Source organism: Gossypium arboreum, chromosome 5 (assembly GCF_025698485.1).
Source record: "Gossypium arboreum isolate Shixiya-1 chromosome 5, ASM2569848v2, whole genome shotgun sequence".
Lineage (NCBI taxonomy): Eukaryota > Viridiplantae > Streptophyta > Magnoliopsida > Malvales > Malvaceae > Gossypium > Gossypium arboreum.
This window is the reverse complement of record NC_069074.1, coordinates 10,094,795-10,115,915: the sequence shown is the minus strand read 5'-3', so window position 1 is coordinate 10,115,915 and position 21,121 is coordinate 10,094,795. Positions and strand designations below refer to the sequence as shown.

The following is a 21,121-nucleotide window of genomic DNA, read 5'->3' as shown; positions in this document are numbered from 1 at the left end:
CTTTATCCTCCATTGTGATTTATAAGTTATGATTTTTTGCAGTGTGGGGATTGTTTATTATGTTGTTGGAAGCAATTTTCAGAAAATGAATTTATTTTCTTCATTTTCTAGTGCTTTTGATGGATGATTTTGTGTAAAACATTTCTTTTTATTTCAGAAATTATTTTGAGCGAAACAAACATGGAAAAACTTAACAAAATTTAGCATTAACATAAATTTATTTTATTTTATCAAAATTCAATATTTGTTCCAGAAATGGATGTTATGAAACCATTTTATTGGTTTTATTTTTTTTTCAAAAAAAGATTTCTGATAGTATGTTTATCTGTATCAAATCTGTAATGAATCTTAATTGCTTTAGTTTTCCTTTTACCTGTGATGTTGTATGGAATGGCATTTACTCGTAAAATGCAGCTGAAGCGTTGAGTATCATAGGTGCTGCAAGTTAGTAATTCTTTTCAAAACTTTTAGGGTGATGAATATTAATAAATCAACATTTCTTTCATTTGAAATTTTAGCACTTGCTTTACTTGAATAGAAAGATTAAAAAAAAAAAAAGAAGGAAAGGAATAATATAATTTTTCTTCTAACTTTTGCAACTAGATTCATTTTTGTATTAGTATTTTTTAAGTTCATTTTGATATTTGAACTTGACATCTATATTCATTTTGGCCATTGAATTTAGATTTTATTAAAATTTAATATGTGATCAGTGTTATTGGAACATGATTAGATGAGTCAATTGAACTAATTGAATTAAGAATCAATTTATATTCTGGTTTGAATAAAGGGTTGAACCGATTGAATCAGAAATTATTCAAAATCGGTAAAATTGAAAATAAAATTGAAAATTTAGGTAAAAATCAATGGTTGAACGAGTTGAATTGATTTAATGTTTTAAAAGAATTGTGAATTTTATTTAGTTATTTAATTATTATTAATTTAATGGTTGAACCGGTTAAATAAATTTATTCATAAATTAATGATCTAATTAGTTTAACTATAATATAATTATTAAAGTATTGTGACATTTTAATATTGTATTATGTCGTTAAAATTTTAATTTTAATTGATGATGCTCATAATCTCAAAGTCACAAAGTGTTGTTTTAATTATTTTTATATTTTTAATTCCAGAAATTAAAATAAATATAATTATCAAATGTGAATAAAAGAATTAAAATAAAAGATTGACTTGCAAAACTAAAATTACTCTAAAAGTAAATTATACTATTATAATCATTTTGAGACTTGACTCTATACACATTGGGTAAAACAATGAGCAAGGATGTAGGCATTGATATTTCATTTCAATTAACGATAACAACATCTTGAGCGTGGAGTTGATCCATCTAATTTACCTTATGCTAATTTACGTTTCTATCCTTGTATAGAACTCCATAAGCAATATGACTATGCAAATTCAAAAGCCCACCATCATAAAATCAAAGACAAAATTTATTGAGATTTTCCTTAGCGTAGTGTGACTCTTTACCAACGTTTTTTTTCATCTTTTTGATCTTAAACTCCCTACTTTTCTCTCTCGTTTTGCACTCTTAAGGAAGACCTTTATCATTGGCGTTAGCCGTTTTTTCAGTCTAAGTTTAGCAACCGAGAAGAACTCTTTCACTCTTGTATTACCTTTGTTAATAGTGTGGTCCGTAATCTTTCTTGGTTCCCTTAAATTCCAACGTTTTCGTTTGAGAAGGTCCCTTTAATTTTTCTTCGATATTTTCCATTCGGTCTCTCACACGCCAACGCTTTGTTGTTCCAACCAACCACTGCCTATTCTTCTGTACACTACCCACTTCGCAGTTTCTCCACTTAAGTCACCAGTTCGCTCCATTCTTCAATAGGAGAGCTTAAATGGCTACGTTTTGATTTATCAAGTCTTTAGTTTTTGGTTGTTGTGTGGCCAACTCTAGTTTTGTTCCCATGCTCGATTTCGTCCAATTTTTTCTGTTAGGAAAGGACAAGGCATCAAAATAATTAGTGTTTTTTTTACTCAAGGTTTGGGCCATTGTGTCATGCAGTGTTTAGCATAATGCTTAGGTCTCATGGTGACTCGTTTTTTCTAAATCTTGAGTGACTTATGATTTATCAAGTTTACGTGGAAATTCGATTTTATTTAGGTTTCGTTGCATCTGTTGTTTTAAGTCAAAGATGTTTTCACTATCAAAGGAGCAATGAACTACATAGGAATTCATCACATTATGATTGATGGCTAAAATTGTTTTGTTGTGAAAATTGTTTGTTTCAAGTCCTTTTTATTTTCAATTTAGGTAAGGAGACTTGTTTCAAGCGATGAAAGCTCTTTTTCTCATCATAAAAATTTAATTCACTTGCCTTTCAAGGCTTTGTCTGGTATGAGACTGAGGTGCTCAATCACTTTCTCTATTATTTATAATAGGGTTTGTGGCTTTGTTAACCTTTGCCTATATAAAAATTTTGTTCATGCTTTACTTATACTCTTTGTTTATGGAATGAAATGAACTTTCAAATAAAAAAGATAAGTGTTTCTCATTCTTTACTTTTAACAAATATCACTTGAGAATGGATAATTAACATAAATACAATACTAATTATAATATGAAAAATTATTTGGTACATTATCTTATAGCGGTATAATAAAATATTGAAAAATACATATCAATTTTTAGAGCTACTTATGAAATAAAAAAAATACACATGCAGTTACAACATAATCAAAATCATATAAAAATAATTGTGAATCTTTTTGTTCCAAAGCCACCTTATCACATCATAATATTTTTTTCTTAGCAAACAAGCACTAAGAAAACAAGAAAAAGAAACAAAGCAGAACCATTACCATGTATTTGATTGCGTAAAAAAAGTTGAATGATAGGATGAATGACAAAATGAAAAATAAAAGATCTTGCTAATTGATAGAAAAAAGAAAATAAGAAAGATGATGAACAAGGGAGTGAAAAAAAGAGGATTATAATTGGCAAAAACCAAAAGCAAGAGGAAAGAAAAAAAAAAAAAGAAGAAGAGATATTTAATGATAATGCATAAAAACAAAAATAAAATGAGAGACTTGTATTTTAATTTGAAATTTATAATTTTTTATTAACAATTTCATTTTTGTTCTTACATTGCTCAACTTTACGAAATAATAAATTTAACTTTTACATATTTTGTACTAAGTACATTAATGAACAAATATATATTCTAGTTTCGTACCAAGGAAACTCTTATATTTGAAATGAAAAAAAAGCCACATATAATGACCTGAGCCTGAGGGTACCGCCGTTGAACACAAAGAGACATCAGTGATGACGTTTTCACAAGAGTTAGGGGTTTGTTAAATGTAAGACACTGTCTGACAAGTATTTGCTTTGACTTGAAAAACATTATAGTTTGATGAAATTTATTTTACACAAACAAACAGTGAAAAGTTTTAGGAGATTTTTTTTAAAAAATATTTCCACCGGAAGAAGCACGACCTTGATGTCCAACATCACGTACATGAAATAGGGAGAAGGAAATGTTCATTTTCTTTTGTTTTTAATTTTTTTATTTATTGAAGTGTATGGTGAGGTTTAGGGTGCCACCAAATTTCCCATATAACTGTCACATGGATTATATAATCAGTGAATCCCCATTGAAACGCAAAGCTAAGAATTAAATCTCAGCTTGTCTGATCTTCATTAAGAGCTGCATCAATGGCCTTTCATAACAATGAAGGAAAAAAGGCAAAAAAAGAAAAAAGAAAAGTAACTTTTTAAGTGCATTAGGAGAAACATTACTGGTAAATTTGGTAAAGCCCAAAGATAAAGAAGGCGACCATCAGTTGTCTTGTCTTACAATTTTGAGGGATTCACATGAAAGGAGAGGTCGATGTTTGATGCTTGCTGGCTAGTTGTTGTTCTGTTTCTTCTTTTCCTTCCCAAGTATAGGACTTGTTCTATGAGATATAAGTGAAAGTCCCATAGTTTTGCTACAACAAACTGCGCTTAAGTTTTGACATGTATATATCATAATCGAGAGTTAAAGTTTCTGGATATGGAAATAGAAAATGGATGCCACTAATTTCACATTTCACATTATAACCCATACCAAATTGCTGTGAACGCATTCAAAACTTTATTTTCAGCACAGCTAAAAAAAAAAATACAAGAGACAAAAGGGGATATAAAGAGGGCTATTTCAACTATACCATATACCCTAGCAACCCATTTTGTTAAACTACCTTATTTATACATATGCAGTTTTATCTCTCTTTCTCCAACATTATTGTTTCCCTCTTCTGTTCTTCTTCCATTAGCTTCTACTATAAACCGGTGCCGTGCTACAGTTAACGAGATCCCTCAAGCCCCAGCCTTGCTGTAAGCCAATTGCAGACCTCATCCATCTCTTTAGGGACTGTGTAATGTCCAATCCTGAACACCCAAATCAAGCAATACTTCAGATCATGCATGGTTTGTCAATTAGCAATGAGCTGTAATTACTGTTATTGCAGAAACATATGCAGTTACCCTTCATAGGTTTTAAAAGTGAGGTTTCGGAATCCTGCTATACTCAATGATTGGGCACATTTTTCACCATTCTTGTAAGGGACAACATCATCACCTTCAATAGATATTATAGGAGGATCAGATCATGTTAAACATGGTACGGAGAAATTTAATGCTTGTCCGCAAAGCCTTTGAACTGTGAGATGAAGTAGGTTGCAATACTTGCTTAAACGAGACATAAGAAACTTACAGGTTCCATGGCTAAGCAAAATAGGCAAGGATGCAGCACGCCTTGCGGCTTCACTGGATACTTCTATTTTGTTCCTTAATCCCCTGCCAAGCAAATAGCTAATCTCATGCTTGCATGTCAAAGAAGTAGAAAACATGACATGAAATAGTTTACAAATGACTTCTTTAGAAAAGTAATCCCGCAAGATGCCATACCTTGAACCTGGAAGCCATCCACTTAATCCAACAACTGCCCTTAGGCTGATGGGGTATGGGTTTCCATTTCCATACCTTCCAAGAGCATAAGCGGTTGCAGAGTAGAGGGCCATTGCAGCACCCATACTAAAGCCTCCGATACCGACCTTAACTGTCATAACAAAGTTGACATGATGGTAAGTATTTAAAACATCAATTTATATATCGTCTTAATATTCTATACAGTTAACGAAATGAAACATTAGACAATGGCACAAAGACCAAAAGACTACAGTCTGGGGGAGGAGGATAAATAGTGCATAAGATAGCATATTCCATCATTAGTAAATGTTTATTTCTAACTCAAGTCTAAACTTTATTCAAAAATTAAGAACTGAAAAAGGGGTAAAAATTAAACCGCTACTTCATTTGCAGGTATTGATTTGAAGTTCAATTTAAAGCATTTTTTTAGTTTATTGTTGAAAGAAATTTGCGTTAGAATCTTGTAGGATACATCTTTTTGTTGATAACAAAAATAAAGCCTTCGAAAATACCATCAGATGGCTCTGTTGACAAGAAGTTTGCAATATGTGCCGCTGAAGCATCTAAACCTTCCCAATCATCCGGACCATCTTCTGAAAGCTCACCAGCATCAAACCCTGATGCAAGCAATTAAAAAAAATATTATATCAGTGGCAAGCATTACAAAATAGTGCTTATTTCAAGACTAGATTAAAAGAACCAAAAATTAACTTACATGCAGTGCAAGGAAATCCCCCAAGAATGGCCACAGGACGAGTAGGAGCGGTGGGGCAAATCCATTTTATCTGAAACAATAGAATCAAGAGAAATATATAAGAATTATTTCTCTTGAACTATTCATGTCTGACATAGATACGGTTACAGGTACAGGAATGACTCTGCGAGAACTTCCTAGATATATGCTTCAAATCCACAACATTCATAACTGAATCAAAGTAACAAAGAAGCAATATGTGTATCAGAAAGTATAATTTTTAATTTATGAAAGCATCCTTACATTTGGTAGAGGAAGGCTTTCCAAAATCTGGGACCAGCTGCAACGCAACAGGAAGAAAGATAAGGATAAAAATGCTAGTTTTCTAATTGACTTTCTGTGTTCTATTCTCAGCTACACATGAAAATGCAACAGGAGATAAAGCTTCTCTATTTTTTTTTTTTTTGAAAAAGAAAATAAGGAAATAAAAACTTTCTCAAATACTGGGAAGAGGTCATAATATGAGAGCAGTAAGAATTCCAAAGGCAAAATAGCTGCAAATTTGCCACTCTTGTCCATGCAAGGTGATAAAGAGTAAAAAGCTAGTGATAAAAACCTGTTTTACCTTGAATCTAGAATTTGTGCTTTATTGCTGTGGGATTAAGTAAAAAAGAGTCTAGAAACACAAATAATAATAAACAAACATGAATATCCTTAGCCAAAAAGATAAATAACGTTTTGTCAATTTGGCATGAGAAAATCAAGTTAAGTTTGTGGTCCAGTATCTATGAACATGGAATATACTCATTTTCACATCTAGAGGCTTTCCCAAATTGAGCTTAACACTCAGATGAGACAAATAAAGAAGAATAATATAATGAATATTATTATTTCACAGCTGCACTGCTTTCTCCAATCTCCATCCAACTTATTCCATTTAATAGTACAATGAAAAGAAAGCATAACAACTCTACAGTGAAAAGCATAGCATGATATGGCCCCTCTTATAAATAAATCATGCTGACTTTCTCAAACAACTTTTCTTCTTTAATGATTCAGAAAGTCCAATCTTCTGATACAGGATTTTTGCTTAAATTCAAAAGGATGGCACAAAACCGTATGTCTGTTTATGGTTCTCATGTTTGGGATGGGATAGTTTTGATTCAATGAATGAAGTTTATAGAAAAAGCGATTGACACCCTGGTTGTCCCATATGGATATGAACTAGATACTAAAGGACACATATCATGCTTCTTCAGCAGATTGTTTGTAGTAAACGAAGTGACAAATGCAGGAGTTTTGTAAATCCAAAGATGGGTTTATTTGATAATCAAAAAGGCAATACAGCAACTGAGTAATGAGAGGATAAAAGAGAAGCAATAATACCTAGAACCATTGTCACCAAGGCCATGAAGCCAGACTATAGTTGCCTGGTGTTTTCCTTTTGGTCGAACAACATGCGTCCTTCCAAAGTCGAATGTCTTTCTAGCAGTTCCACTACCTAAAAAAATGGCACCCATAAAAGGTTAAGTTCAAAGAAGATAAAACATTAATTTGAGAACTTATAAATGAATCCAATAATTAAAAGGCATCATCAATCCCTATATATATCTGACAGAAATTAATGCATTGAGAAAAAGGAGTAAACACAAAGAAAGCAGCAAACCGGAGCCGACGGTCTGATATGAATAACTCATGTTTTTGTTTTCCTAGTACTTGTGAGAATGCAGTAAAGAGCAGGCCAAAGTGTGAGGTGACACAATGAAGAAAACCCAGAAGGGGTATTGCCTATTTATAAGCAGGAAGGGCAATGTGAAAATGGAATAAAACAGGTGAATATTGAGTGCAGCTGGCTACAAACTCAGCCTAAAAATTGCCTAGAAAACTCAAAAAGGAGCGAAGGGAAGGGCATCCTTGAAAAGGAAGGCAAGGACAAAAGCAAATGATCTTTTCAATAGTAGAGAGAATCCGAGCAGAACAGAGCGCCAGCACTCCATCATCCATCCCCTTAATAAAGATTTGCAATATAGAGAGAATCTATGCTTGTGGGCAGTGGCCATACAATAAAGCAAAATCCCCTACAACAACTCAACAGAATATTACTGAAAACAATAAAAAGAATAATCAAAATTTGAAAAAAAATAAAAAGATAAATCTTTTCTTTCAATCATTTGTTTATGAATTCTTTGATGATTTGATCGATACCCATTAACAATAAAAACTCAGAAAAATTTCAACTTTCATACATCCGTACAAATTCATGGTATAATGGGAAATATACTGAAAGGTTCCATGACTCATGACTAGATACATACACATGTATACATGCGTACAGAAATATGTATAAACTAATTACATTCTCTTTTTTTGAGGGGGATTTTTCGTATATATTTTGTAAAGTTTGCTTTTTTGTTCTCTCTCTCTCTATATATATATATTAGTATTGTAAAGTCTACCAACCTCAATTTGTTTGTGGAAGAGACAGCAAGAAAAGAAAAGCATGTGATCCTCTATCTTCCTTTTCTGCTTGCCACCATTATTTTTGGTTTGCTCAGTTCCCACCATAAAAGTTTTGTTTTCCTTCATATTTATGCAAAGGTTAACATGAAAATATTGACTTAAAAAAAAAAAGGAATTTTTATTTATTTGCTATGCTGGAAGCAACATAGATGCTAAAAAGCCTATTTACTATTACTAATACCATTGGAAATTGCAGAGTTGCAGACCCACTATTTAACTGGTTTCATATTCATTCATATCAATGTTGTCTCTGAACCCATGTTGTTCCATCACTTTTGTACCAAACAAAATGCAACCTCCAAAGAAATTTAGGTTTGGTGGATTTCATCCAATCCAACTAATGTCACGACACACATGCAAACTCTATATTTAACTGGTTTGACTAAAGGGGAACATATTGCTGACATGGCAAGCGACAATTGGTTTATGGTGTTGAATGCTCACATCTCATTACCTTATAGGTCAACTTTTCAGTAATTTTTTCCCCATGTTGTCTAGAAAACAATGAGGCCCAACTTTTTCATTGTCAACTCCTTTACCCCTACTTGCTACCAAACACTCATTTGGGGCAAGCATCAATGTCAACAAGTATATATACATATTACACGCACTCACATTGGAATGATGCTTAATCTTTTGGGTTTAGTTCATTCATTCTTTAGGTTATTATGAGTGATAAACAACATATGCTGTTGGCACTACCTCTGTGTGTTGCCTAATTTATTACTAATATAAAAAGTCCGCTTACCTGATGTTTATAGGTATTGGATAAAGCTTGTTTATTATTTGATTTGAAATCTGGGAAAACCAATGGTTTTAACATCACACATATATATATATGAGAACAAAGAAAGCGGCTTTATTTGGAGTAACTTGTTTGTATAAAGCTATTTAGACAACATACTATTTTACCAAAAGGATAACAACATACTATTATTTTTTTTCTTTTTCCCTTTTTTTTGTCATTTCAAGCCATTTATATTCATATAAATGGGAGAAAACAGTTGTACATAAATATATATATTATATGTTTGTAACCATATTCGTAGTTTTTGCATTTTAGATGCAACGGAAAACAGAAATGAGAAAACTTAAAGTAGTCCTGTTGCAAAGCTGGATAAAACTTGGGGGAAGAAATTTCATACGTATATACAAGGGCAAAGGTAGGAATCTTTTATCGGGAACGGGATAAAAATAAAAATAAAAAGATCATGCTAAAAGGACTAAACTAAATTATTAATTTCTAAAAGGGGCTAAAAACAAAAATTCTCTATTTTATCGGAGAGGGCCCAAAGCCCTTGTCTGCCATCTTTCGATTCGCCCCGTATGTCTAACACTCACCCAAATCTAGGTCATTTAGTTAAGAGTATAGGTCGAAAAGCAGGTTCTCATGTAAGCATGGACTGAGCTTGCTCCACAACAGTTCGGAAACATATAGAATTTATAGAAGGTTTAGGGTTCTTTTTGTCCTTAACAATTTAATTAGTGAATATAGGTTAAAAGATTAGGGTACCAACATTTTTCCAAAAATCAAAGTTGGGCGCAGTCAGGGGCAGACAAATGGAAAAGCTGCACATTTAGTACCTCTACAAAAATAATTTTGCAATTAAGTCACTTTAGCCTCTTTGTTAAATGAAATTATATTTTTGGCCCTATTATAAATTAATAAATCAATTTGATCTCTTTTAACACAACAGTTTTTAACTTTGCCTCCAAAAATTTTGTGAATTTATCTCGACCCCAACACGATATTCCTCGCAATGTGAACGAAGATATAGAATTAGTTCTTAAATTTAAATGGGATATTGACATATCATATGTATGGATTCTTTTTATGTTTCTTAAAAAAAGATTGTGTTCATATTTTTATCTTTACATCTTATACATAATCGAAAATTATTATAAAATATAATTCTCTAAATATATCACTTTTTTTAAATGAGTTTATACCTACATTATTATATATATATATATATATATCATTTGTTAAGATCAATACAAAGAGAGAATCATAAATATAAGAAAAATTCACACAACCAGCATTACAAATTTGACAATCTAACTACATGCAAAAGGCATTGATGTAATATATAAACTGTGGGTCTAATTGGACGGCCCCTAGAACTTGTAAGTCTTTTCAGAAAGCAGAAGATAAATGATTCGAGAGGCTGCTATTCCATTACTGGGATTCACACTCTCTTGTTTTCGGGTTTGTTTGTTTTAAGTTTAAAACTACAGTCAAATACTAAAAAGAATAAAATCTATTTGTTATAGTACAAATGGATTAAGAATTAAAATAAAGTGTACTATATGGTACATTGTGAGTCTCAATTATTTTTTTAAAAAAATATTTATTTATTTAAATTTTAGAAGTTTCAAGATATAAATAATTTTAAATGTTTATTATATATTTATTATTTATACCATATAAAATATGTTATGTCGGATTGACATATTTTATAACATTAAAAATGAACACGGTTAACACAGCAAGAACCTTCACATTTGGACGAGGGATGATCGGTTGTAGCTTAAATGTTAAAATTAATTTATTGAGTCTTGCTAACCAATGTTCCTAGTGCACTTTGTGAGGTAAGTTAATGTAGTATTATATTAATAATATTATATCATTTCTATAATAATAATAATAAAGACAATATTGTAGCAAATGCGAACGTTAAACAATTTTATTATAAACTTAAATATTGAGGAAGGAGATGTGATAGTGAAGACTTGAAATGGCAATATAAAAGCTTTAACCGGAAAGTGAGGGGATTTTTGAATCTAATTCTTTTTTGTTTTTGGTTTTTTCGTTGTCGTTGTAATCTCTAGCAAATTAATATGAATAATAAGATATTGCAGAATTCTAGAGGAAAGACGGTTAGAATACAAGTTGCAGAGAATATGAATGTCACTTTCTTCAGGTTTCATTTTCCTGTCCTTTGTATTTGTTGTTTTTAGCTTCTAATCCACGCACGCTTTTGTTTTAGAAAATGGCTAAGAGTGAAAGATATAAAATTGGTTTAGTGAATCTCAATGGGTTAATTTGATTACAAACTTTTAAAATCAAATTAATTTACACATTAAATGATTTTAAGTTTTTTGAATGAATAGGCTTGGTTAAATTATGATGGCTAAGAACGGATTTTAATTGGCCATAGTTTCAAGTAGGCTCATTCATTTAACCAATATTTCAAAATCATGTTGGTGTAATTAATACAATTAATCGAGTATTGAGATCAACTCATTAACTAATGCATTAGTCAAATAGGATCGTCTGAATTCATTAATTGGGTTTAATGGAAAATGACTCACCCGTGATTTTTGTAGGGAAGAAAAGAAAATTGACAAACTAGAAGAAACTAAAAATTATGCCCTTCAAGCTGCTCGATAAACCAATTAATCTGAATTTTTTTAAATATATATATACACATATTAATGCTGGGAACATTCAGCATTTTAAATTTTTATTTAATTTAATGCAAGATGAACACACCCTTACTCAAAACTGAAATAGAAATATATAAATCTTCTTCACCATGATATAAAACCGTATTTACTAAAACTGCGTGAGATAACAATTCCCAACTGACAAGGACATTGATCTGAGCTAAGGGAATATTTTGGGTACTGACTGAGAGATGAAAAAGAAAATGGAGCATCTGATGAAAAGTTACCAGTGAATTTCAGATTCAATATTCCAAAGTTACGCCAGCAAAACCAGAATAATGGTTTAACGCCAGCAAGTTTCTTTCACGAAACAATGGAAAGGCAGCCATAGATTATCTGCCAACGCATTAAAAGTTCACCTAAGAAGATTCATAGTTCAAACAGACCACCGTCTCTAGATTGCCCAAAAAAGAAAAAGTCATACCATCTCAAATGTTGCGAGGGCAACTGCCGCCCAATTGGAATCAAACAAGACATGAAGATTTTAGCATTTGAAGGTGCACCGTATACTGGACATCATTCCATCTTACTCCAATTTTATTCCAATAGGAACAACTGAGTTGCAATAAATGATGATCGTCTCCATGTCCATCCGGAGGTCCTCCAGGACCTACAACTTCCAACTGCAAAATAACAGTGGAAATAGTTAGGAAAACCCTAAATGTGGGAAACAACCGAATTCTGCACAGGTTCAACAAGGCTGGAAGAGTAAGAATGCCATTTCATTCATTTTCCTAATTGCTTTAGAGGGCAATAGACTAAGGGAATGGAATGAAAGCGTCCAGGACTCGCTTCAGTCATAGCATTGGAGCCACAACCTTAGTTTCAAACTTTTGGGCTTTGGGTGGCAAAAAAAAATCAGATAAGAGTTGTAGTTCCAATTACTCCCTTCAGGTACGGTCTAGATATCTTAAAACATTTACAACTCAATCTAAAAAATAATTGTTTGTTGCATTCACTGATCATATTTACAGAATTACAGATGAAGTAACCAGAACCCAGCTGACCAAAGTAATACCCATATATATATAAGCTATTTATTGCACCAACTGGTTTTTCAACCATGCTAGTTGACTATAGCCTAGAGGCCTAACTGAGAATAATACTAATACTATTTATTTATTCCATAACTCCCCACATCATTAACAACTAATTCAGAGTTTTTGGTGAATTCATGAATGGGCTAACAGAAACCTCTAAGCTGGATATGGGTCCAACGAATACAAAGAAATTGATATTGGATGTGAAATCAAATATATCAGCTTAATCTAAAGAAAAATCAATGTTTTCTAATTCAAGATATCCACTCACCACAAAATACCGTGAACAAACTGGACACTCATGCAGCTTGCCTTTCTCCAGCCAAAACCAAACACCATCATGCTCATCCTCTGCATTTTTTAAACAGGTAAATCAAATGAGCTTCACTATTGTTCAAGCAGAATAGAAATTTTGTAAAATTATGAGGAAAACATACAAGAACAACCTTAGTTCGAACTTATACAAGCAAAAACTAAGTTAACAGAAAATTGGAAGGCAATTCAAATAAGTTAACAACATCGAAAAGAGTGTGGCAATAGTACAAAATAATGCACCTGCTAACATCTTCTGGTATATAATTTACTTGCATTATGAAAAACCAAATAACAGTTTTAAGTATAAATAGCTTCACGAAATATCACCATTAGGTAAAAGGCAAACCATCTAAATGGAAGTGCACAAAATTCCGAGCACTTGAAGCCATGTAGAAAACCACAAACAAACAGAATAAAAGAATGAATGCAACAAAGAACACAGCAGAAAAATTGTTTTCACTAATTAAAACGCCGTCTGTCATTGTTTCCATATGATATAATGCACATGGTCAAACACGAGTTCTTCTATTGTAATACACTGTCAAAGGCATTACATACTAACCTTTGTGCCAAAAGGACCGACAGGATTGTTTACATCTTCAAGGATTTTCTTTCCCTAAAGAAAGGCAAAAAAAAAAAAAGGATATCAAAATTTAGTCATAATGTTTAGAAGTTACAACAATATACTCGACAATTTGAATCAGACACCGTAAGAGGAAACATCACCTCAAGCTCAGCAGCAAGCTCCTCGCGCTCATGACCAGTGGCGATGGGCATTACATCCTCAACCCTCTTTTTCACATGTGTATACAACCTATCAAATAAAAAACAAAAACAGGAAATCAATATCGGATACCCCATCGACAATATGCTTTTCAAATAAATAACTAAACTCAAACTTCTATCTTCTTCGTAATTTCGAAGCCCATTAATTAATGATGATTTAAGATATTCATACAGATATAAATGAACACTTATATAATTTATAAGACTCTACCTAACGGATGCAATGCTTAAAACCAAAATGAATCGTTGAGAGTGATATAAGGAAATTAGAGTTACCTGACCCGGCAGCTAAGTGGCGAGTGAGGAGCGATGAGGAAGGCAATGGAGAAACGGAACATTTGAACTGAAGCAGCGGCGTTTTAGAAGGGGATCGGCGTGGAACTGTGGCTAGGGTTTTTAGTTGTGGAATCAGTAGCCTTCTCCACATAGTTCTGAATTCAAAGATCTGAAGGTTTTAATTTTGGTGATCACGCCCCAGCTTCTTTTGAGAAATATCAAACAATAAAAACGATTTTGTTTTTCACTTTCAGTGCCAAAAGAGAGAGGACAGATTCGGAAAATGTGGAAGCTGACGTTGCCGATGATTGGGTTAACTGTATGTTTTCTTCGGGTCACGCTGGCTCTTGCAAACTTTCCGGGAATTTTGGGCTCTCGGTGCGGTTCGAATTTATAGGCTTGGTGAGGTTCAGGTGGGAAATTGCCACCCCAACAAAGGAAGATATTTGGAGGCACATAAGACGGAAGATTTAAGAAAGATCCAATGTAAATCTAACTTTTTATTCATTCGTGAGGTTTGGACAGTTTAGAAATGTTATTATGATTTCTCTTTTCTTGATAATTTATATATCTATTATTATATATGGATAGTTATCTTTCAAATATGAATTTAAACTCAACTTCAATGAGAAAATAAAATAAGAGTACTTAATAACGTATCTTTATAAATCAAGAACTATGAGATTGTTCTTTTTATTTTGGATGACCTTTTTTCATCAAATTAAGATTGTGTTTTTGATTGGAGAATGATATTTTAAAATTGGAACAATTTTTAAAAATATGTTTGTTTAATGATTTTGTGTAAATGGTAGAATTTCTTCAAATCATTTTAAAAATTATTTTAATGAAGAAAATTTAATATAAATTATATTTATTATAAAATATTATATGATTACTTTTTTCACAATCAAAATTTATTTTAAAATATAGTAATATTTTACATAGATTTAATAAATCAATACCTAATTAGAATTTAATTTGAAGTTACATTAAAATTTATAGTAAAAGAATGGAGCAAGAAGGGTAAGTAAGGTTAAGCGATCTTTGAAAAATATTTTTATATTATTAAAATATTCATATTTTATACGTAAAATATTCATTACAAAATATTTATAAAATGTAATAGTATAGAAATTTCAATAAAATATTAAGAATGTTATTTAAAATTTTAAATTATTATTGATATTAAAAATTAAATAAAATATTTTATTAAAACAAATTATTATATTAATATTTTATAATATGATTAAATATAAACATGTTTAAGAACATTAACACTTACAATAATTGAGGTTCATATTCAATATTTTAAATTTTAAATTTAATTATTATATTTAGTTTTGCTTAAGTTTTATATAAAATTAAGTAAAATTAGTTATGAACTACCTCTTAATAGATCTACAAAATACGAAAATCAATTACTAAACTTGCTCAAATGGATATATTAAGAAACCAAAAATACTTCCTTAGGAAACTTTTTGAGAAGGGTTGTCTTTTTTCAAAATGTGAAAGTCATAGAAACCGTATATATATATATATATATATATATATTGTAAATCCTTGTTCATAAACACGCACACTCTAAACTTATTATGTATTCGGCCAAAAGAAACTTATTCATAAATCACTTAATAAATTGTTTTTTATTTTAATTATCAGGTAATTATTAATATTTTTATTTTATTATTTCATATACAAAGAAATGTGTTTAATTTTTCCTTCATCTAAAATTTCTAAATTTTTATTTATTACTAGAAATAATGAAAATATAATATTTTGAAAGTAGAGTAAATTTAGATTGTAATGTTACTCCTATTGTAAGCGATTAGACCTTTCCCTACACCAATGAACGGGCTCCCTAATTGGGTTTTTGACGAGTTATGTTGGTAGCCAGCGTTGATTGCTAGGGTCTGCCATGGAGGCAACTTTTCTGTGAAGATTATTGGAAGGAACAGCCCACTCGAAGCACATCAATTTTGATTCAATGAATATTTAAGGGAGACATGTGATAAAAGAGCTTTTGTTTTAGATTCAATGAATTACTTTTCCTTCTGGGTTATGCATGAGTTTTATGTTTTACTCCAATTGTCTGAACGTGTAAAGATACTGGATAGTTCGCCGTATCAATTTATGACGAACTCAGATTATGAAATTCTTTCAATCCATGAGAGATGCACCTTAGTACCAGATAATCCACTACTTTATTCAACCACAGAGATCGGTGGGACCCGCACACCTGGACAAAGCTGACGTGGAAAGATCTATATTAGTATACCATAAAAAAAAGATCATCCTCCACGTCATCAAAAAGGCACTCACAACGACTATGGGTCCCACCATATACGAGGCGACGGAAGTCACTCATCGACTCCGTAACACCTAAAGATACAAATGCATCACCGATCCTACGGTCTAAAATCAATATTACAAAGCACAATCAACTTTCTTTCCTCGAAACTGACACAAACACTAAACATAACCCAGATTTCCGACGAATATAATAAAAAAACAACAACGCAGGATTCAGGATTTCCACATAGATTTTCATTTCGACAAATTATTCTTACCGTTAACCCGGCAATTATTAGGCCTCAATCACATACCGGCCAACCCGACGTATCGGACGCAAGACGAGACGCGATCGCCGAGTGGTACATCATATCGTGAAACGACGCGTTCTCCATTGTCTTCCTGCGAAGTTGCTTCGCTTTCTCCTCGGTGAAGCACCTGAGAGTGGATTTGGATCTGGATCGACCCGGATCTAAGTCCGATTCGGATACTTCAGGATTTCTCTCCGATGTGACGCCGATATGGCCATCGTTGAGGTAATCGGGGTTGGAGGACAACCCGAAGAGGGGAGCCCACCAGGAGGAGGAAGAAACGGGTTTTCTGCGACTTGGATCGGGTCTTTGAAGTGAACCGGATGAGGCCCGGATCGGGGTTGAGAGGGAGAATGCAAGAGTTGTCGCCATGGAAAACAAAGAGTTTCTCAGAGAGAGAGGTGAGAGCTTTTGGTAAATGAAGCAGAGGGGAAAAGACCACCATTAGGTCTTGTGGATTGAGATCGGGAAAATATCCTCTGCGGTCTATAAGGGCTAGGCTCGTTGGAACCTTTTGTGGTATGAGGGTATATAGGCACAGTGGAAAAATCTTAGCCCTATGGTTGGTGGGTTACACAAGTATTACAGTCGGAACGACTAGAGAATATTGAAGCTCTTGAAAAAGGTGAAAAAGTGGATAAGATAGGACACGTGGACTGCATGGAAGAGAGTGCGGAGGGACTTATTTATTTTGGATTTATTTGTGCACTTTTTTTTATGGTAAGCTGTCACAAAAAAGTGCAAAATGGGGACATGACGGAGTCGTCAAGGAAGGGTTTCTTTTGCCCCAAAAAGATTATTTTAATTTCCTATAAATTAAATATAATAAAAATCACATTTCCAATCAATTATGAATTGACCGTTAAAAGTTATTTTCATCGTTTATTAGGATGAGAAATTAATTTCCTTCTCCATATTCTTGAATTTTATATTTTCTTTATTGTATTTTAATTTTCTATTACTCCATTTTTGCTCCTTATCTCACTAGGCCTTGGACACAATTGCGTAACTTGGATTCACAGTTCCTGATGTCATTAAAATGGAAAATTATTTATTTAAATATTTAAAAGAAAGTTAAAATTTAAATTAATAAAAATAAAAATATATTTTATCTCTTTAAAAATAATAAAAATTAATTTATTTCTTTTAAATTATAAAATAATAATTATTAAATTTTAAAATTTAAAATTTAAAATTTAATTTCCATCCTTCTAAAATATATTTTGACTTTCCCTAAACATGTGACTTGTGCACTCTAAACCAAGCTCATAAAGCCGAAAATTGAGACACCAAAATATGTAGAACATATGGATGATTATTTTATAAAGATGATGGATTCGATGTGTATTACACATTTTACAATTTTTATATTATTAATATTTAAGTATTTTTGGTATTTTCATTTATATCGATGATACAAATTTAATTTTGAATTAAAAATCTGATTCGAAATTTTTGTATATATTAATAATTTATTAGTTGATATATAAAAATATTGATAATATAAAATTTTATAAAGTACATGAGATAAATTTTATTTGATTATTTTCAAAAATAAAAATTCTCTATATATTTATTTTACTTTTTATATGAAAATGGAGGATAAATTGTTCAAATATTGAACCAAAAATCTGATATCAACAAACTTAACTTCAATGAATTTTTAGTTTTTGACCCATAGGTTGATTTGGCATTTATTTACTATTAATTTTGTCCTTTCAAATACAATTTCAATACATTTGGATTAAATTTTTATTTCTCTATAAACATACTTCAATTTTTATTTTACTTCTCAGTAAAATTCCAAAGTGTTTAAATTCTTCTCTTTTTTTACAATTTCCTTAAAATTTAAAAAATATGTATATAAATTATTTATCTAAGTGAAGCCTTCTTCTATTATAAAATAATGGAGTTCTTAGATTCATAATCCTTACACATTAAAATGATATAATAAATAAATTATTATGTCGAGAAAAATTTGAAGATTTACAAGTATTTAATTTAAAATATTATTTATATTAATATAATTAAATTTAAATAAAAATAGTTTACTTAAAAGGCAATTTCCAAGCATACGAGTGTAATCCACCTTTTAAAAGATGAAGTTTGGATCCGATTCAATTTGGGCCGGATATTGTGAAGGTCTCATTGGGAAATTTCATTCCTCTCTTCTTATTCGCAGTCCAAAGGACAACTTTATTCATAAGCCTATTTTCTCCTCTTCTCTTCAAATCAACGTTATCAATTTCTCGCCTTTTCTTCCCAAGCAAAGCACATATTTTCCAACAGGTAAACAAAATTAATTATTCAATAAATAAAAACCCTAAGTAATTTTGGTGGAAATGTCGGGTAAAGGAGCGAAAGGGTTGATTACGGCTGGCAAATCCGCCAAAGACAAAGATAAGGACAAGAAGAAACCCATCTCTCGCTCATCTCGTGCTGGTCTCCAGGTCCCTCTCTCTCTGTGTCCCCGCCCCCCGGGGGTTAATTTTCAGTTTGAATCAGCTGTTTCTTTTTTATTGCTTTTGTTTTCGTGTATTAGATTTGTACTTATGAAGCATTCTCCAATTCCTGCCAAAAATATAGTTTCAGGTCAAGAAACGGAGATTTTTCTTTGTTAAGTTATTATCATGTCGATTTCCGTGCAATTGTTAATATTTATGTATTTATTTGAGAAGAAGGCTTTCTAAAATTATTAGAGGAATTATTTAAGCGGGAATTTGCATTAGTGTTTTGCTGTTTCTTTTTTAAATCTGCCTGATCTATTGCATCATATGGAAATGAATGTTTTTTTTTTTTTTTGCTATGTTAAGGCATAATTTTAAATATTGGCTTTTGATGCAAGTCCAATCGTCATAGCACGTTTCTGTTCATTTTGATTTCTGGGTCCCATGGTCTTGCTAAATGCCCTCTATAAATAAAAGCTTATAGTTTTAATTTTATTGTAATGGACGGCACTGAAGGTAGCCATTGCCTCTGTTGATGTTTGGATTGAGCGTATGAACAATTGTGCTTTTTGTGGATTGCCTTCATTCATCAAAATATTTACATGTTTTATGATATTAGTTGTTGCAAAGGGGACAGTGTTCTATGAATAATTATGGTCCTGAGTTCTGCCTTATTAATTGTCATTTACATGATGAGGGCCCAAAAAAAAGGGGGGGGGGAAGCTGGGTTGGGGAGTTGGGAAAATTTGTTTATGTTGATAACAGTGGTTTGCCTCATCATCGAAACCTTCAATTGTCATAGCGTTTTAGATCTGTGACCATACTATATGGTATGTTCTGGCAAAGGAGCGTTAAGAGTCAGTTGTTGGAAAATAGGCTCAAACAATATAACCACTTGCTACATTGAAATTTTGCCTATTAAAGCCACATGATAGGTGATTTTGTGACCATACTAAAAGTAGCATTCTGTTACATAAAATTTTTTCAATTTCGAAGTTGTCCATATTGTTGAAGAACATTAAAGGGATGCCTATTAAGTTCTTGTCAATAGTGATAACTGATATGCGTGTTAGTTGTATGAGATGTCTTATTCCACATTGAGAGCTCTTAACTCGTTCCACCTTGATATTGGTTTTGCTATCCTTTCAGACTCATAATTGTTTTGATCACCCTCTACTATCACCTAATACCCTGAACTTGTGCTAATTGGTTGTATTCTTCATAAATTTTCGATAGACTAAGTATTGCTAGGAAGCTTTTCGATGGACGTTTTAGTACCTTGAACTTGTCTTTCTTCTTAGCTAAATGTAGCTGTTTTTTTTTTTTTTTTTTTTTTGGTTAATGAGTTATGAAGTCTCCCAAATCAGCATAATTCTCCACGTTTGAAGTGAGGCTGTATTCTGCATCTGTTTTGGATAAATTGGGTTTTCTGTATGTGATGAGGCATAAATCATCATCTTTAAGATGGAAGATAGACTGGATATTTCATTACACTTTGTTCTCTAGTAGATGTACAGTTAATTCATTGAAGTTATAATGAGATGATTCTTATTGTATTGTATGCACTCAATGTAGTTCCCGGTGGGTCGTGTCCACCGTCTGTTGAAGACAAGAGTTAATGCACATGGAAGGGTTGGAGCAACAGCTGCTGTATATACTGCTGCCATACTGGAGTACCTGACTGCAGAGGTGCTAGAACTGGCAGGTAACGCAAGCAAGGATCTGAAGGTTAAGCGTATAACGCCTAGGCATTTGCAGCTTGCAATTCGGGGTGACGAAGAACTTGATACCTTGATCAAGGGAACCATAGCCGGAGGTGGTGTTATCCCGCACATTCACAAGTCGCTTATCAACAAATCCTCTAAGGAGTAGTGTATGTTAATTGGTTTCTCTGTTGGATTTTGTTTGTAGCCATATTAAGCTCTGAAAAATGTTTTTGGGGCCTGCTTGTTTCTGGACAAGGTGGATAAATTGTTTTCGAGAAGCTAATTATGGAAAATTTAAGGATTTGAATTAGAAAGATGGCTTCAAGTTGCGATTCTAATACATAC

The 21,121-nt window shown here is 32.1% G+C and overlaps 4 protein-coding genes across 5 annotated transcripts; 1 reads left to right on the top strand and 3 right to left on the bottom strand.

The window, feature by feature from the left end:
• Positions 1 to 4,043: 4,043 nt before the first annotated feature.
• Positions 4,044 to 7,849, bottom strand: LOC108452104 (uncharacterized). Its single transcript, XM_017749850.2, has 9 exons — positions 7,303 to 7,849; positions 7,023 to 7,137; positions 5,940 to 5,976; positions 5,658 to 5,727; positions 5,455 to 5,559; positions 4,922 to 5,072; positions 4,728 to 4,810; positions 4,499 to 4,592; positions 4,044 to 4,402 (listed from the first exon to the last, which is right to left on the bottom strand). Exons 1-9 carry the CDS (start codon positions 7,331 to 7,333, stop codon positions 4,318 to 4,320), a joined length of 771 nt encoding a protein of 256 aa, XP_017605339.1. The 5' UTR covers positions 7,334 to 7,849; the 3' UTR covers positions 4,044 to 4,317.
• A 3,970-nt stretch (positions 7,850 to 11,819) lies between these two features.
• Positions 11,820 to 14,639, bottom strand: LOC108452156 (cytochrome c oxidase subunit 5b-2, mitochondrial-like). Of its 2 annotated transcripts, XR_008283273.1 has the most exons (6): positions 14,024 to 14,639; positions 13,688 to 13,775; positions 13,524 to 13,577; positions 12,918 to 12,997; positions 12,031 to 12,229; positions 11,820 to 11,942 (listed from the first exon to the last, which is right to left on the bottom strand). XR_008283273.1 is itself a non-coding variant. In XM_017749912.2 (5 exons), the coding sequence occupies exons 1-5, from the start codon at positions 14,083 to 14,085 to the stop codon at positions 12,217 to 12,219; spliced, it is 297 nt and encodes a 98-aa protein (XP_017605401.1). In that variant the 5' UTR covers positions 14,086 to 14,639; the 3' UTR covers positions 11,820 to 12,216. The 2 variants fall into 2 exon arrangements, 1 of the variants encoding a protein (XP_017605401.1); XM_017749912.2 differs by having other exon boundaries at positions 11,820 to 12,229.
• Positions 14,640 to 16,201: 1,562 nt separating this feature from the next.
• Positions 16,202 to 17,181, bottom strand: LOC108450473 (uncharacterized). The gene has a single exon (XM_017748114.2). It carries the CDS (start codon positions 16,993 to 16,995, stop codon positions 16,615 to 16,617), a length of 381 nt encoding a protein of 126 aa, XP_017603603.1. The 5' UTR covers positions 16,996 to 17,181; the 3' UTR covers positions 16,202 to 16,614.
• A 1,565-nt stretch (positions 17,182 to 18,746) lies between these two features.
• Positions 18,747 to 21,090, top strand: LOC108453787 (probable histone H2A variant 3). The gene is made up of 2 exons (XM_017752086.2): positions 18,747 to 19,073; positions 20,646 to 21,090. The coding sequence occupies exons 1-2, from the start codon at positions 18,966 to 18,968 to the stop codon at positions 20,940 to 20,942; spliced, it is 405 nt and encodes a 134-aa protein (XP_017607575.1). The 5' UTR covers positions 18,747 to 18,965; the 3' UTR covers positions 20,943 to 21,090.
• The last annotated feature ends 31 nt before the right edge of the window (positions 21,091 to 21,121 follow it).

Excerpts from the sequence above, each read along its gene's own strand:
- LOC108453787 (XM_017752086.2), top strand. The coding sequence starts at position 18,966 with ATGTCGGGTAAAGGAGCGAAAGGGTTGATTACGGCTGGCAAATCCGCC. Across the intron at positions 19,074-20,645 it reads CATCTCGTGCTGGTCTCCAG|TTCCCGGTGGGTCGTGTCCA; the intron begins GTCCCTCTCTCT and ends CACTCAATGTAG.
- LOC108452104 (XM_017749850.2), bottom strand. The coding sequence starts at position 7,333 with ATGAGTTATTCATATCAGACCGTCGGCTCCG. Across the intron at positions 5,073-5,454 it reads GTCAACAGAGCCATCTGATG|TTAAGGTCGGTATCGGAGGC; the intron begins GTATTTTCGAAG and ends TTGTTATGACAG. Across the intron at positions 4,811-4,921 it reads GGATGGCTTCCAGGTTCAAG|GGGATTAAGGAACAAAATAG; the intron begins GTATGGCATCTT and ends TTTGCTTGGCAG.
- LOC108452156 (XM_017749912.2), bottom strand. The coding sequence starts at position 14,085 with ATGTTCCGTTTCTCCATTGCCTTCCTCATCGCTCCTCACTCGCCACTT. Across the intron at positions 13,776-14,023 it reads CCACTTAGCTGCCGGGTCAG|GTTGTATACACATGTGAAAA; the intron begins GTAACTCTAATT and ends TTTATTTGATAG. Across the intron at positions 13,578-13,687 it reads AGCTTGCTGCTGAGCTTGAG|GGAAAGAAAATCCTTGAAGA; the intron begins GTGATGTTTCCT and ends GCCTTTCTTTAG.
- LOC108450473 (XM_017748114.2), bottom strand. The coding sequence starts at position 16,995 with ATGGCGACAACTCTTGCATTCTCCCTCTCAACCCCGATCCGGGCCTCA.